This window comes from Cupressus sempervirens, chromosome 3 (genome assembly GCF_028749045.1).
Source record: "Cupressus sempervirens isolate cs-2001-9-10 chromosome 3, ASM2874904v1, whole genome shotgun sequence".
In the NCBI taxonomy this organism is placed as follows: domain Eukaryota; kingdom Viridiplantae; phylum Streptophyta; class Pinopsida; order Cupressales; family Cupressaceae; genus Cupressus; species Cupressus sempervirens.
The window spans coordinates 459,833,446-459,848,044 of NC_143120.1; the positions used below are offsets into that span (position 1 = coordinate 459,833,446).

General features: G+C 34.7%; 1 protein-coding gene across 2 annotated transcripts in view; it reads left to right on the plus strand.

Moving 5' to 3' along the window:
- LOC149567088 (transcription initiation factor TFIID subunit) overlaps window positions 1-13,842 on the plus strand; it is an 86,103-nt gene extending 72,261 nt beyond the window's left edge. Inside the window, exons 5-6 of one of the 2 annotated variants that reach the window (XM_089820306.1) lie at window positions 12,870-13,213; window positions 13,337-13,842. In XM_089820306.1, the coding sequence (XP_089676432.1) occupies window positions 12,870-13,213; window positions 13,337-13,478 (486 nt within the window). In that variant the 3' untranslated portion in view covers window positions 13,479-13,842. The remainder of the gene's footprint in view (window positions 1-12,869; window positions 13,214-13,336) is intronic. The other variant, XM_089820307.1, reaches the window with a different exon arrangement.
- Window positions 13,843-14,599: the final 757 nt, after the last annotated feature.

Genomic DNA, 14,599 nt, shown 5'->3' on the forward strand with positions numbered 1-14,599 from the left:
TCAGATATTTGTAGATCTTGGAAGGCAAAACAAAACACATACCTGAATTCCCATTTTGCCAAAAATTAGAGATTTGAAATCAATTCCGCAATTGGGCACAGAAGGACAGGGATGCACTATGCCTCCATCCCTGTAGATTGACCTTGTCCTAGGAAATCAACTCTATCTTGGAGCCGAATGAGTTTTGGGTTTTATAGATCTTGCAGTTTCAACTCCCAAACTAGGTCTACTCGCTATTGAGAGTAGTACAAAAAGTAGAAATTCAGATCCAAACATTTGTCATCTTTCGAGGTAAGTACTTTTTTTACTTTAGTAAATTCCATAATCTACATTTCAGATCTGCTGTCTATTGCTTCTTACTTGTTCATAGATTAGATTTAGAAATGATTTCTTCTATACTTGTTAGGATTTCAAGGGATTTGATATTCTTCATCTAGCTCCATAACCATTGGATCTTGGCTTGTGTTAGTGCTCCAATATTACTTGGATTCCATTAACATACTAAGATCTAATAACCTTAGGGTTAGTTTAGAAAGCATCTTTCTCCTTGACCCCCTCCTCCTAGAGATGAAGGGCTATGTGATGTATTGAGACCTACTTTCCTTACACTTCTCCCAATACAACTCCTATAACCAATATTCATAGTATATTTGAGCTCGAAATATATTAGAGGCTAAGGGTATACCAGAGTGGGAGTAGGCTATGGCTTATGAACATCAAAGTCTCATGAAGAACAACACTTGGGTGTTGTCCGATTTTTCACTAGAGAAGCTCATTGGCTGCAAATAGGTCTATAAGGTCAAGTATAAAGCTGATGGAACACTTGATTAGTACAAGGCACGGTTAGTAGCTAAATGGTTTACATAGGAGGGCATTGACAATGAGGAGACATTTGGTCCTATGGCCAAAACAAGTATTGTTCATCTTGTCCTTGCCCTTTCAGATCAGTTTAGATGGTGCATCCATTGGATGGATGTCAAGAGTGCTTTTCTCAATGATTTGCGAGAGGAGGTTTACATAACATCTATGTTTTCTGCTTGTAGCTGTTTGCAAATTGGTAAAAGCTCTCTATAGCCTCAATTAGGCATTGCATGCATCAAGATTGATAAGTATTTGATTGATCAAGGATTTCAGCATTGTCCTTCTGATTCTAATCTGTATGTCAAGCATGCTAGTGGTGAGATTCTTATTCTTGTCATCTATGTTGATGATCTGATCATTACTGGTAGTGCAACTCATTTGGTTGAGTAGGGCAAACAGATTTTGTGCCAGACATTTGACATGACAAATATGGGACTTTCCATTTTTGTCTTGGTGTAAAAGTGTGGCAAACAAATACTTCCATCTTTAGTTCTCAGTCAAAGTATGCCAAAAGTTTGTTTGAGAAATTTTGGATGCAGGATGGTAAAACCACATCTACACCTATGGAGAAAGGGCCAAAACATTCAACCAAATCAGATTGACCAGTGGAGAATGAGTCCACATTCAGGCAACTAGTGGGCAGCCTTATCTATCTCATTACCACTAGATTTGACATCGGCCAGATACATTTCTCACTTTATGACTACCCCAAAAGCTGAACATTGTGTTGGCGTGAAGCATGTGTTGCGATATGTGAAGGGCACTCCTGATTTTGGCTTTCTGTACAACAAATCTCAAGATCCTCATCTCATTGGTTTTACAGACTCAGATTGGGAAGGTTTTGTTGACGATCAAAAATCTATTTCTGGGCATGTTTTTAGTTTGGGCACATGCAGTCACATGGACCAGCAAGAAGTATCTGGTAGTATCACTGTCCTCTACCGAAGCTGAATATCAAGGAACAATTAAGGCAACTTGTTAGGCAGTTTCCTGAGAATGAACAGTCCACATAGTACTTGTTGCATACATGTGATGCTCATAGGGGTGAAGCAAGGAGACTTCTTGAGAGGTCACCCATCCCAATACTATTCGTCAAGCACACTAAACCATGTAGTTTTGACCAAGGCTGAGCCAAGTTAGCTTGCTACTCCACAAAAACTTCAGCAAGTGTCATTCATTATGAGCCACACATTACATAACCCTTTACCCTTTCAATAGGTGGGTAGAATGTGTGTCTAGATCTAGGTATTAGTTATAGGTATTAATCTGTTTGATGTAGTTGCCTCTTTTTATTTGGAAAAATATCTCTTTCGGGACATCTGTTTTATGCCTTTTGTTAATGACTAACATAACACTTATCTTTCTTTTGTGCTCCTTCCTACCAGGTTTCTTGCGCTTCTAGTGACTTCTTCATTAGCACGGGTATAACCATTATTATTCTACATCTGATTAGCTTGGGTTATATCTACCATGGGGAAATTCATGGCAGTGGAGGTCCTTTTTGCTACAAGTTGTCTGTTGTGACATGATTTTAGCCAATTGCCAGTTTAAATAGTTATGAAAGTTGGTTCAGTTGCTTATGTTCCCAAAGCTTTGGTAGCTTTGCATCAGAAGCTGCAGACACTCCGCTTTCTTTTTGTGGCAAGCTCAAATAACAAGTTGATTGTCCCATAGATAATGAAGATTGGGTACAAACAGTTTAATACTTTTAGATTTCTTGTTCATTTAACTTTGCCCTTGTTGCATAAATGATACCCTGCAAATTATTGTTGGTTTCTAATTTTTGTTCCAAGTAATATGGATTGAAGAGCCCTTGCATTGAGTTGCATTGCCAAACAAGGATTGGAATGCCAGGGGTAGGATGTGGACTGCTTGGGAACATTTTTCGAATTTCTTGTTTCCACAAAGATGAAGATGAGTAGTGGTCCTCTTAACAAAAGATTTAATGACAGTAATCCCATGGTTGGGGACGTTGGAATTTGTGACCTGAAATGAGAAGGGGAAGTAGTCAGCATGGATTTCAGAGGCATCCCTTTCAAATAATCAGTTGTCAAATAATCTTCATAGGCTGGTTGGAAAAGAAAAAAATACCCAAATTTGGAATTTGCCTTAGTAAACTTTGTTGAGCGAATTATCATTCCTTTCCAAAATAATGGTCTGCAGTGGACCTTAAGACGTAAATGTTTTCAGGACCTCTGATAGAGATACACTGATTCTTCATCGATAGTAATATCACTATGCTGATACAGAATTATCAGCACTATATATTTATGTCACTGTATCTGATTTGAATTACTGTCAGTAATAATAATCTGCTCTCATATATATATTTGATGTGGCAAGTAGATTAGTAATGTCTGCAGTTCACAGACTGAAATGTATGTATTGTATTACCTGCTGTAAACGATCACCTGTATATCGCTGAAGAAGAACTAAACATTACCCTGTATTGATGTTAGAACACATCCAGCAATCGGTTATTAAGTATGGGAGAGTAGAGGTGCCCTACGGGCCATGCACTTCTAATTAGTCTTCGGTATCAATAACCACCCGATACTTATCAGGCACCAATAACCAAGGGGTACTTACAATAATTAGAAAAGTCTGAATTCATTACTTGCTAACCGATTCTTAGTATCGATCAACTTTTGAATATGACATTACAATATATATATATATATATATATATATATATATATATATATATATGAGTGTGTGAGTATATACGTATGTATAGAGAGAGTCATATACAAAAACACTTTTCCTGAGGCTATATATTTAACACTCCCTCTTAGCAAGGGAGAAGTGTAATATCAAAGTTATTTGGGTACACTTAATATACAATTTGTATCAATATTAATGATACTTAAAACAAATTATCTCTATTTTAACACTCCGAAATAGTGACTTGTCAAATAACTGTAACCACATTGTTATGAACTCTATCACAACAAGTATTATGATATCTAGCATACTGGATCAACAACTAAATTGATCATAATACATTTGTTATCAATGACTTCCGGCTCAGCTTATCCAAAACAACATTACCTATAATGATAACAAGTCCTATCATTTGTAAGATTGTCACCTTATAATGATTACCTTCTAAATATATATGCTTGTGAAAGATTGTCACCTTCCATTACATATCTGATGCAACTATTGAATTAGAAGCATAAACACACATAGAATTTGAAGCTTAAGTTCAAAATTCAAAAATTACAATTTGATCATACCAAGTTTTCCTCTAAAATATTCCAATTTGACCTTGGCAAAGGGTTTGGTAAGAACATCCGCTATATGCTCATTTGTACTTATGTAATCAAGTTTGATAATATCTCGATCTACCATATTCCTAATATAATGATAAGGTATCTCAATATGCTTAGATTGATTGTGGAAAATTGGATTTGCCGAAAGCTTTATACAACTTTGATTATCGTAGTGGATGATAGTTGGCTTCAAAGGTTTCTTGAATAGCCCAAGTAGTAACTTTCACAACCATATGACTTCTCTGGCTCCCACGGACAAGGCTATATATTTTGCTTCAGTGGAGCTTAAGGCAACTGAAGATTGTTTCTTGCTGAACCAAGAAATCATTGCAAACCCAAGACTGAAACATCATGTGGTACTCTTACGTTCAGTAGAGCTGCCTGCCCAATCAAAATCTAAATATCCATGAAGATTGATCTCTACTTGGTCATATTTGAGTCCCATACCAACTGAACTTCTTAGATATCGTAAGATATGCTTGGCTGTCATAAAATGTATCTTCTTTGGTTCTCACATGAATTGACTTAATATACTAGTTGCATAACAGATATCAGGACGAGTGTTCACCAAGTACATTAGTGACCCGATGATCTGCCTATAGTAAGTAGGATCAATAGATTCAGATTCAAATCCATCATTCTTTAGTTTATGTAAGTTAGCTTATATGGGAGTAGTTACTGGTTTACAATCCATCATTCCAAACTTAGTCAAAATCTCAATAATGTATTTTACTTGATTTAAGAAAATGTAGTTCTCCTTTTGCCAGACTTCTAGACCTAGAAAGTAATGAAGAAGTCCTAGGTCTTTCATATCAAATTCTGCTATTAGTTTTATGTTTGCATTTAGCTATAAGATGTTCTTCAACTGTTATTAGCAAAGTCATTAACATATTATGCAAGAATAATCATATCATCTCCATTTATTTTGAAGTATATGTTAGGATCAACTTCGTTCTTGGAATACCCTAATTTTGTGAGATAGCTATCTATTCTTTCATACCATGCCTTGGGTGCTTGTTTAAGGCCATATAGTGCTTTCTTTAATTTATATACATGTGAATTTTTGTCATGATTGATGAATCCTCCTGATTGCTCAATATATACTTCTTCAATTTCACCGTTTAAGAATGTTGTTTTGACATCCATTTGATGTATCTTCCACCCTTTGGATGTTGCAAATGCTATGATAGTCCTAACAAATGTGTACGGGGCGACTCAAACAAATGTTTCTTCATAATCAATTCCTTCCTTCTGCGAGAATTTGTGAGCTACAAATTTGGCTTTTTATTTTTCAATGCTGACATCAGGTGCATGCTTGATTTTGTATAGCCATTTAGAAGAGACAGCTGATTTATTCTTCGGTCTAGGTACAACATCTCACACATCATTTTTTAGTATTGATTGATATTCTTCAATCATTGCATCTTTCCAAGATTTGCCTGATAAAGCTTCTTCGACATTTGTAGGCTCTGTTTTGATGAGTTTAGAGAGTAGTGCTACATAGCATGATTGATTTCTTCTTCTCTTGTTTTCTCTGACTACTTCATCAAGTTCTATATGATTTTCTTCTATCATTTTTCTAGTGCAAAGTGGTCTCTTTTTATTGTTAGGATTTTCAGTATTCTCTAAATTTGGAATAATAGGTATAATATGTTCAGTATCATTCTCCCTCTCATTCTCTATTGAAGGATTCTCATCTAGTTTAGTGGTAGGTTTAGAGTATGATTCATCTATTTTTTTGAAAGATTAAAGGCAATGTCTTCTTCAAATTTATGATTCATCTATGTTCCTTGAAAGATTAAAGGCAATGTCTTCTTCAAATTTTACATCTCTATTGACTTCAATGGTTCTTTGACCAGGGACATAGATCCTGTAACCTTTGGTTGATTCATTGTATCCGATGAGTATACCCTTCTTTCTAGATGGTTCTAATTTTATTCTCTTTTCTTTAGGAATATGAATATAAACAGGATACCCAAATATTTCTTAGGTGGCTTAAGTCTGGTTTAATGCCTGTAAATACTTCTTCAGGAGTTGTATTTTCCAATATTGAGCGAGGACATCTATTTTGAATATAAACTATAGTATTAGAAGCTTCAGCCCAAAAAGAGGTATGGAGATTTTGATCATGCATCATAGCTCTAGCTAATTCAATAATGGATCTGTTTTTCCGTTTTGCGACTCCATTCTGTTGAGGATTATATGGTATAGAAAATTCTCTCTTAATCCCAACAGAAACGCAAAAATCTTAAAAGATTTCTGAGATGTATTCACCTCCATTACCTGATCTTAGGGTTTCTGTCCAGACTGATTTTCAACTAGGGCTTTGAATTCTCTGAATCTAGATAACACTTCAATTGATTCTTTTTGTTTAAGGAAGTAAATCCAAGTTCTCTTAGAATAGTCATGTATAAAGATCACATAATAGAGACATCTATTTAGGGAAGGTACAAACATAGGACCACATAGATCAGTATGAATAAGTTCAAGTACATAAATTGATTCGTGTTCTCTTTTGGGAAAGGATCTTTTTTTTGTTTTTACCTAAGGCACATCCTTTGCAAATGTTTAAATGATCAGGTTTGAGACTAGTTAATCCTGTTATAATTTTTTCTATTGATGATAAGGCACGGAAATGAAGGTGACCTAGTCTTCTATGCCATATTTCATTTGTGTTTGATATTTCATGATTTAGAGCTAAATTTTGCTGGTTACAAAGCTTATATAAACTTCCATCTCTAAATCCAATGGATATAGCTTTTTTGATATTTGAATTCTTTGGCCAAGATAGTACTTTATCTTCTTGGAAGGTGATTCGATACCCTTGATCAGCGAGACCAGAGATAGAGACCAAATTTCTTTTTATGCTAAGTACAAATAAAACATTCTTAAGTTGAAGAGTAATACCTGAATTTAGTTGAATTGAACATGGTCCAATACCTTTTACCGGGTGTGTAGAGTTGTCTTCAGTGGTTACTTCTTCAGAGGAGTATCCTTCGAAACTTTCAAATTTATCTCTAAAGCTTGTGATATGACGTGATGCTCCACCATCTATAATCCAAGTGTTTTGTTGGAGTTTAATTCACTTGAGAGTGCTAGATAAACTACCAAGTTTTCATCTTTTTCATCTTTGATTTCTACTAGAGCTGCTTGAATTTTCTTCTGTTTTGGGTAGAAGTTATGAGTGTGACCAAATTTGTCACATTTGAAACATTGGACTTTTGACCAATCCCATTTCTTGAATGATTTGTTGAATTCCTTTCTATTTCATTTGAATTTACCTTTCTTTACTTTATTGTTGGTATTAGCTTGAAGAGCTTGAATGTCTCCCTCTTGATTTAAGTGGATTCCTTTGGAAACGAATCGTGACTCTTCTTGAGTGCATTCATTTTTAAGTAGTTCAAATTTAGGAAGATCAGGTCGAGAGCTTAGACCACGAAAAAAAGTTTTCCAAGATAGTGGTAGTCCTTTTAAGGCTATAATGCTGAGTTCTTTGTCATCTACTTGAATTCCAATAGTCGCAAGTTGATCTTTTAACTCAGAAATTCTTAAGAAATAAGACTTAATTGATTCTCCATTGTTCATTAGCAATTTACTAGTGTTATTAATCTCAAAGGCATTCTTGATTGTGGAAAACATCTCAAAGGCTGTCTTAAGACTTGAAATAGAGGGGAGAATGTGATCTTTCGTAGAATCTATAATAATCTTCATGGCTTTGTTGTTGTGCCTTTTACATGTTTTATCTGGATCATTTTCTGCTATTGGTTTATTTGACTCTATATATATTCTTCTAATTCCATATCTCGTAAGACAATCATAACTCGAATTTTCCATGATGCAAAATTTGAAGCTCCTTCAAGTCTATCCTAACGCGATTCACCATTTTGAATAAATCAGAATTTTATAAAAAAAGTTTAATTTCTCTATCAGGATGGCTCTGATACCATTTAAATGTTTTCAGAACCTCTGATAGAGATACACTGATTCTTCCTTGATAGTAATATCACTATGCTGATATAGAATTATCAGCATTATATATTTATGTCACTGTATCTGATTTGAATTACTATTGGTAATAATAATCTGCTTTCATATATATATTTGATGTGGCAAGTAGATTAGTAATGTCTGCAGTTCACAGACTGAAATGTATGTATTGTATTACCTGCTGTAAATGATCACCTGTATATCACTGAAGGAGAACTAAACATTGCCATGTATTGATGTTAGAACACATCCAGCAATCGCTGATTAGGTATGGGAGAGTAGAAGTACATGCCCCGTAGGGACATGACTCTACGTGGTCAATTGATCACGTACAGTCATGGCCCTACGGGCCATGCACTTCTAATTAGTCTTCAGTATCAATAACCACCCGATACTAATCAGACACCGATAACAAAGGGATACTTACAATAATTAGTAAAGTCTGAATTCATTACTTGCTAACCTATTCTTAGTATTGATCAACTTTTGAATATGATATTACACTTTATATATATATATATATATATGAGTGTATAAACATATATATCTGAACTTGATATAACAAATATGAATGACTTTTCTAACATATAAATAATCTCTCTCTCTCTCTCACACACACACACACACACACACACACAATGACTTCTCTAACATATAAATAATCTCTCTCTCTCTCTCTCTCACACACACACACACACACACACAATGACTTCTCTAACATATAAATAATCTCTCTCTCTCTCTCACACACACACACACACACACACAATGACTTCTCTAACATATAAATAATCTTTCTCTCTCACACACACACACACACACACACACATATTTATGTGAGTGTGTGAGTATATATGTATGTATAGAGAGAGTCATAGACAAAAACACTTCTCCTGAGGCTTTATATTTAACATGAGAGATTTGAACAGTTGTAGCTGTCATATTGTTTAGCTCAAAAGTTGACAGTGTTTTGGCTTCCTCTTCCAAATTGATGGCCTATTTTGAAGTAATTTAACAACTTTGATTGCTTTGTTTGTAGCAGTTGTACGATTCAGACCATCCATTGTTGTTTAAGTCTTCGTATCCTTCATGTTTAGTATGTGTTCATGGGTGCAGTGCTTACATTTGAACACTTACACTTGCAATGACTTATTGCAATCATATAGCCTTAGAGAGTAATCTTTTGCTTTTCCTTGAGCTCACTGCTATTGTATTTTATGTGCCTAACACCAAGAAATTTGTATGAAGTAAAATCCTAAGTTGAGGCCATTCGGGAAATATACAAAGAAACAATCTTTAACCCAATTGCATTGTTAGGAATGTATTAATGTCAAGAAGTAATGACATTTCCCTTTATACCCTGTTTGGGTTGCATTGTTAGTCCTTTTGGGGGTGTTTAAGAGAGGGTCAAAACTTATCTGCAGATTTATAGCCATTCTGGACCTATGTAGGTGAGGACCTCATCTTCATTTGCACTTATAAGGACATTGGTTTGACAGGACATGTCCTTTTTCCGTTATCTGCAGATTTATAGCCATGCTTGACTATGTAGGTGAGGATGTCATCTTGATTTGCACTTATAGGGACCCTCGTTTGACAGGGACATGTCTTCTTTCCCTCTGTAATGTCCAAGCCTCATTCGTTGTCTGCTATGATGTCCTTGTGATGTGAGGACTACACTGGCCATCTCTTGGCCAATCCAGAAGCCCATTGGTTTTGGCAAGACATCCTCAAAATGCATCTTGACAAGGCCCTGTGTCTTAGGTACATCTGGCCATGGGATGATTGTGAACATCCCTTGACTATCCTAGTGACATCCAGTCAACCTCCTTTTTCTGCAATTAGTTTTTAAATAAAAGAAAGAAAAAAGAGCGCAGGAGCCCTTGCAGGGACCCATAGGGTCACTTGTTTTGCTTCCTAAACCCCAAACCCTCCCTATATCTAACTCACCCATTCATTTGCAACTCGCAATCATCACAATCAATTTTCTTTTTATATTTGCAGCTGCAGAAAGGGGAAGGAAATAATAGGATGCACAAGTTAGGGGGGTCTGGTTAACAGCTGAATACTTTTTAAATCTACAATCTTACTCCTATGAGCCTATGCCTATTGTTGTATGTTTTGTCATCTTGTAGCCCCTGAGCCTTTTGTTGTTGTGAAAACAATGAAATTTAACTTTTTATTGCTGCCATGCTTGGATCAATGAATGTTAAATCTTGAATGTGATGCTTTATGTGAACGTCCAATGTAAAGTTTAACTCATTAATGAATGCCTGTATGCACATGCCGTCTTGTTCTGTCCTCCAAAATGTTGTTTTGGACCGCTGTACACAAAATGCATTTTGTCATCCCTTACCATCCCGTTCAAAAAAGCTGTCACTAATTTGTTGGCCTGGAGACACTGCTTTAGGTCTGTTTCAAATTAGTCTAGATTCTGATTTGGATTGACTGCTGGGATGCTTGGACAGAACTAGTGATATTTATAAAAAAATTGGCCATTATTGGATGTACTTTTTGTCCTTTATTGAATGTACTTTGGGATGTTGATGTGGAGGGGGTGAGCTAGTGTTGCACTTATAATATTTTTTATCTCATAAATAGCCAAAAGGTCTATGTGGGTCTTATATGGGCATTTGGAAAGTCACAGTTAATGGTTTCCTGTTGTTGACAAAAGTGATTTGGTAAGAATTAGGGAGTTCAGAAATAAGGGGTTTGATATATTTTTGTTTGTTTTTGTGATGGAAGGAAGCCCATAGTTAGACTGCCTCTTCGTTAAGAAAATTAAATACCCCATCAAAATCATCTTTTTCTTTTATTTTAAAAAGAAATGAAACAAATAATGTTTGAATTACAATAGCTACAACCATTTTCTAATAGCATAGGTATTTTGGTTAGCTGTGGGTATTTGTAATAGCTACACCTCAGCATTGGTATACTTGAGTTTTTGGGTTGTTAGATATTCTGTACCATAACCTGTCAACACCCACACCCTCAATCCTATCTCACTTTGGTTCATGCGACAAAAGATTGAAATGGGGGCATCAAATGGCAAATGAGGGGCATTAAGTGGCAAATGAGGATAGTAGGACTTCTGGCTTAAATTTACCTCAGCTTTGAACTTGATAATTCATTTCTGGCATATAGGTCATTTGGGTGATTGAGAGAGGATTCTTCAATGAAATAAATTCAATCTTTGGATTCTTTTCTGGATTTTTTTTCCCACGTATTTCTTGTTCATGTTGCAGCTTTAATTTGGTAGATTGACAAATGATTAATTCTAATATAGAGGAACAATAATGAAAGAGTTGATCAAGAATGTCAACTTGTTTGAACATGTGCAACGTCATATCCCAGCTAGTATGAATCTATCATAAAATCTAAGTCACAAGGTTTGAATTTGAATTCCAATTTGTCGATCATAAAAATCGGATGGAATTCGGCAACGATAAAAATTCAAAAAAAAAAAACCGCCATTAAATACCTTATACAAATTTATTTATTTGTCAATATAAGTAATATATCCATAAAATCGTCAAAATAGTTTATCATTGCTAAATAATTAAACCAAACAACTCAATATTACTTTAAAATAAAATAATATTATATTATATAACAATATTATATTAAATATCATAAAATTTGGATGAAGTTTGGAAAGGGTAAAAATTGATGAAATTCAAGTATCATGGATGAAATTTGATGTATCCTGTGACTTGGCATAAAATCTTTATTTATGATATATCTTTGAAGTGTAGAATCTTGAATGTTATCGCTATACCAATTATACTCTGTCATATTACCGGTAACATTGTCTGCTAAGAACTACAGTTTTCCTTTTTATTTTCACCAATTGTCTACCTTTGGGCTCATTTATCTCAAGACATACAAGTAGATCTGGATGACTATTCTTCGAAATCAAGTTGTCACTTTTGCAAACATTGTCTGCTAAGAGCTACAGTTTTTCTTTTCTTTTTCACCAATTGTCTACCTTTGGGCTCATTTATCTCAAGTCATACAAGTAGATCTAGATGACTATTCTTTGAAAACAAGTTGTCACTTTTTGTATTCCCTTTTACTGCATGTACTTGTCATCCAGAACATTCAACTCTTTCAATTCTTTTTGCTTTTGATGTCCTTGCCTACATGCCAAGGCAACAGATTTATAGCTTTTTTTTTGAAGGCCTGACAATTGACACCACCTCTAATCGTGGATACAGTAAAGCTCTTTATTGAATAACCAATTTTCAGTTTCTCATCTGCACAAGAATTATTCAAATGATGAATTTTACCATATAAATTTGGTCAGGATGGAAACCATATTTAGGTGAGCTTTTGGTTCTTGTTTAAAGATGTGATGTCTGTCTTTTAACACGTTGAAGTCCATAAAACATGCACATTTTTCTCTTCTGCTAAATTCCTGATTAAATAACATGTAATCCATGAACTGTAATCACTAGAATGACTTTACTGGCTAGCTTGCTTCCATTTTTCTTTTGTTTAAACATGTTGAGTTTTTTTACTCTCTTCTTCAAGAACTTGCATGCCATGTCAGGATTGAAGCCTTGAGGCATTTCTGAGAACTTGCGCTGGGAATAGAGAATATTGTTTTCTTGTTTTTCTTAGAATATTTCTATAATCATGCAAACTCAATAAGCGATCTTTTAGATAGTGGTGTTTTCTGCCTGTTTACAGAGTTAGGAATCTCAATACATATGTTAACTCAATTGTGCCACCTGAAATATACAGCAGTTGCAGAGACAACTATCTCAACAAAATATGGCTCTGGCATCCCAGCAGTTACATTGGGATAAGAGAAACAAGCCTGTTTTAATGCCTCGCACCATCGGCAGAAAGTTGGAGAAAGAAAAGACTATAGGTGATGTCAAGTTGGAAACCTCCAATGATTCTGCAGCAGATTGCAAAGTGGCAGCTCCACTAGTTTCACAGCATCATGCACAATGGCAACATCAACATCAACAGCAACAGCAACAGCAACAGCAACAACAATCAGTTCAAATGTCTCACCATTCCCAATCTATACCTCCATTTAAGCAGCATCCTTCACTGCAACTTACTCAAATTCAGCAACAGTAAGAATATTAGATTTAAAAGTATTATTGATGTGTCTATTTGATTTCCTTGCTTTCAAGTCTGTTAGGGGAAGATGACATGTAGACCAAGCTGAATGCACCATTGTTCTTAATTTTCTGCAGGAATTTATTTTCACGGGACATTGTTCAAATGAGGACACAACCTGTGAAGGTTGAAGGCTTTCAAGAATTGATGGGAGGTGATGTAAATGTGAAAGAAGCTGATGATGAAATAGGGCGCACTTTGATGTCTCCCAGAAAATAATAAAGATCTGTATTTTCTCATGCTAATGATTTGCATTATTTTGTAGAACTGTATATAAGACGTCTGTATCTTAAGCAATTGAATACCTCCCTTGGATGGGGAACCTATTGTTTTTTCTGCCAAATTGTGGTAATGATGTTAAACTTTTTACTAAACAATCTACATAAAATTTTATTTTAATGGGAAATTAAGGTAACTAGAACAGTTTAATAGGTAATCATACAACATTCAATGGCAGCGGATGTTCAGTTGGGCTACTTCTTGTGGCTTGCTCAAGATGTTTGAGGCAATGCCTCCCATATTATCAACAAACTCATAAATGTTATTTTATATTACATAGTATTTTTTGGCATCTCTTACATCATATATGGTGTTTTTTCTTTTAGATCCTTGGAGAATGCATTACTTATTCCTCAACAGGTGCTTCTAAATCTTTACCTGGTATCATATCTTAGAAATTCAGTCTTGCTAGGTTAAAGTCCTTTGTTGTTGTGGGAATGAGTGGAAAAGGCATAATATCGCAATTAAATTTGAGTGAAAATAGTATGTTTCGATGTCATGTATTTATTTCTTGGTTCAAAGAGGAGTGATATTTGCTTAGTATACACTGGGCAGTATATATATCTATATATATTTTGCTTTTTGCATATAAAAATAAGAAACTTTTCATGAAGTAAACCTAATGGGGCCATGGACTATGTTTGTAACAAAGAAGAATTTTGGGTCAAAAAAATAAATGGAAATAAAAGTCAATTAGAGTGTTTGACTTGATGACCTGAAAGATGCAAGTTTTGCACAAACCATTTATTATTAGTTCCTGCCTTTGGCAGGTAAGTAATGGAATCATTATTATTATTGGAGAGCACAAATTTTTAAAAAATTTGCAAATATACTGAGGTTTACAAAAGTTCTATAAATTTAAATATATTTGAGAAGTTAAAAAAAATATTTTTTTAAAAATCCTATTGGCCTATGTGAAAAAAGCAATGAAGAAAATATTTTTAGATTTTAAAAAATTATAAATTTTATCGTTGGCATCACTACTGTAGCATTTAATAGTATAGTTAATACCATTTAATGTTATTAAATGTGCTGATGTCCTTATTTCTCAACATCAGCAC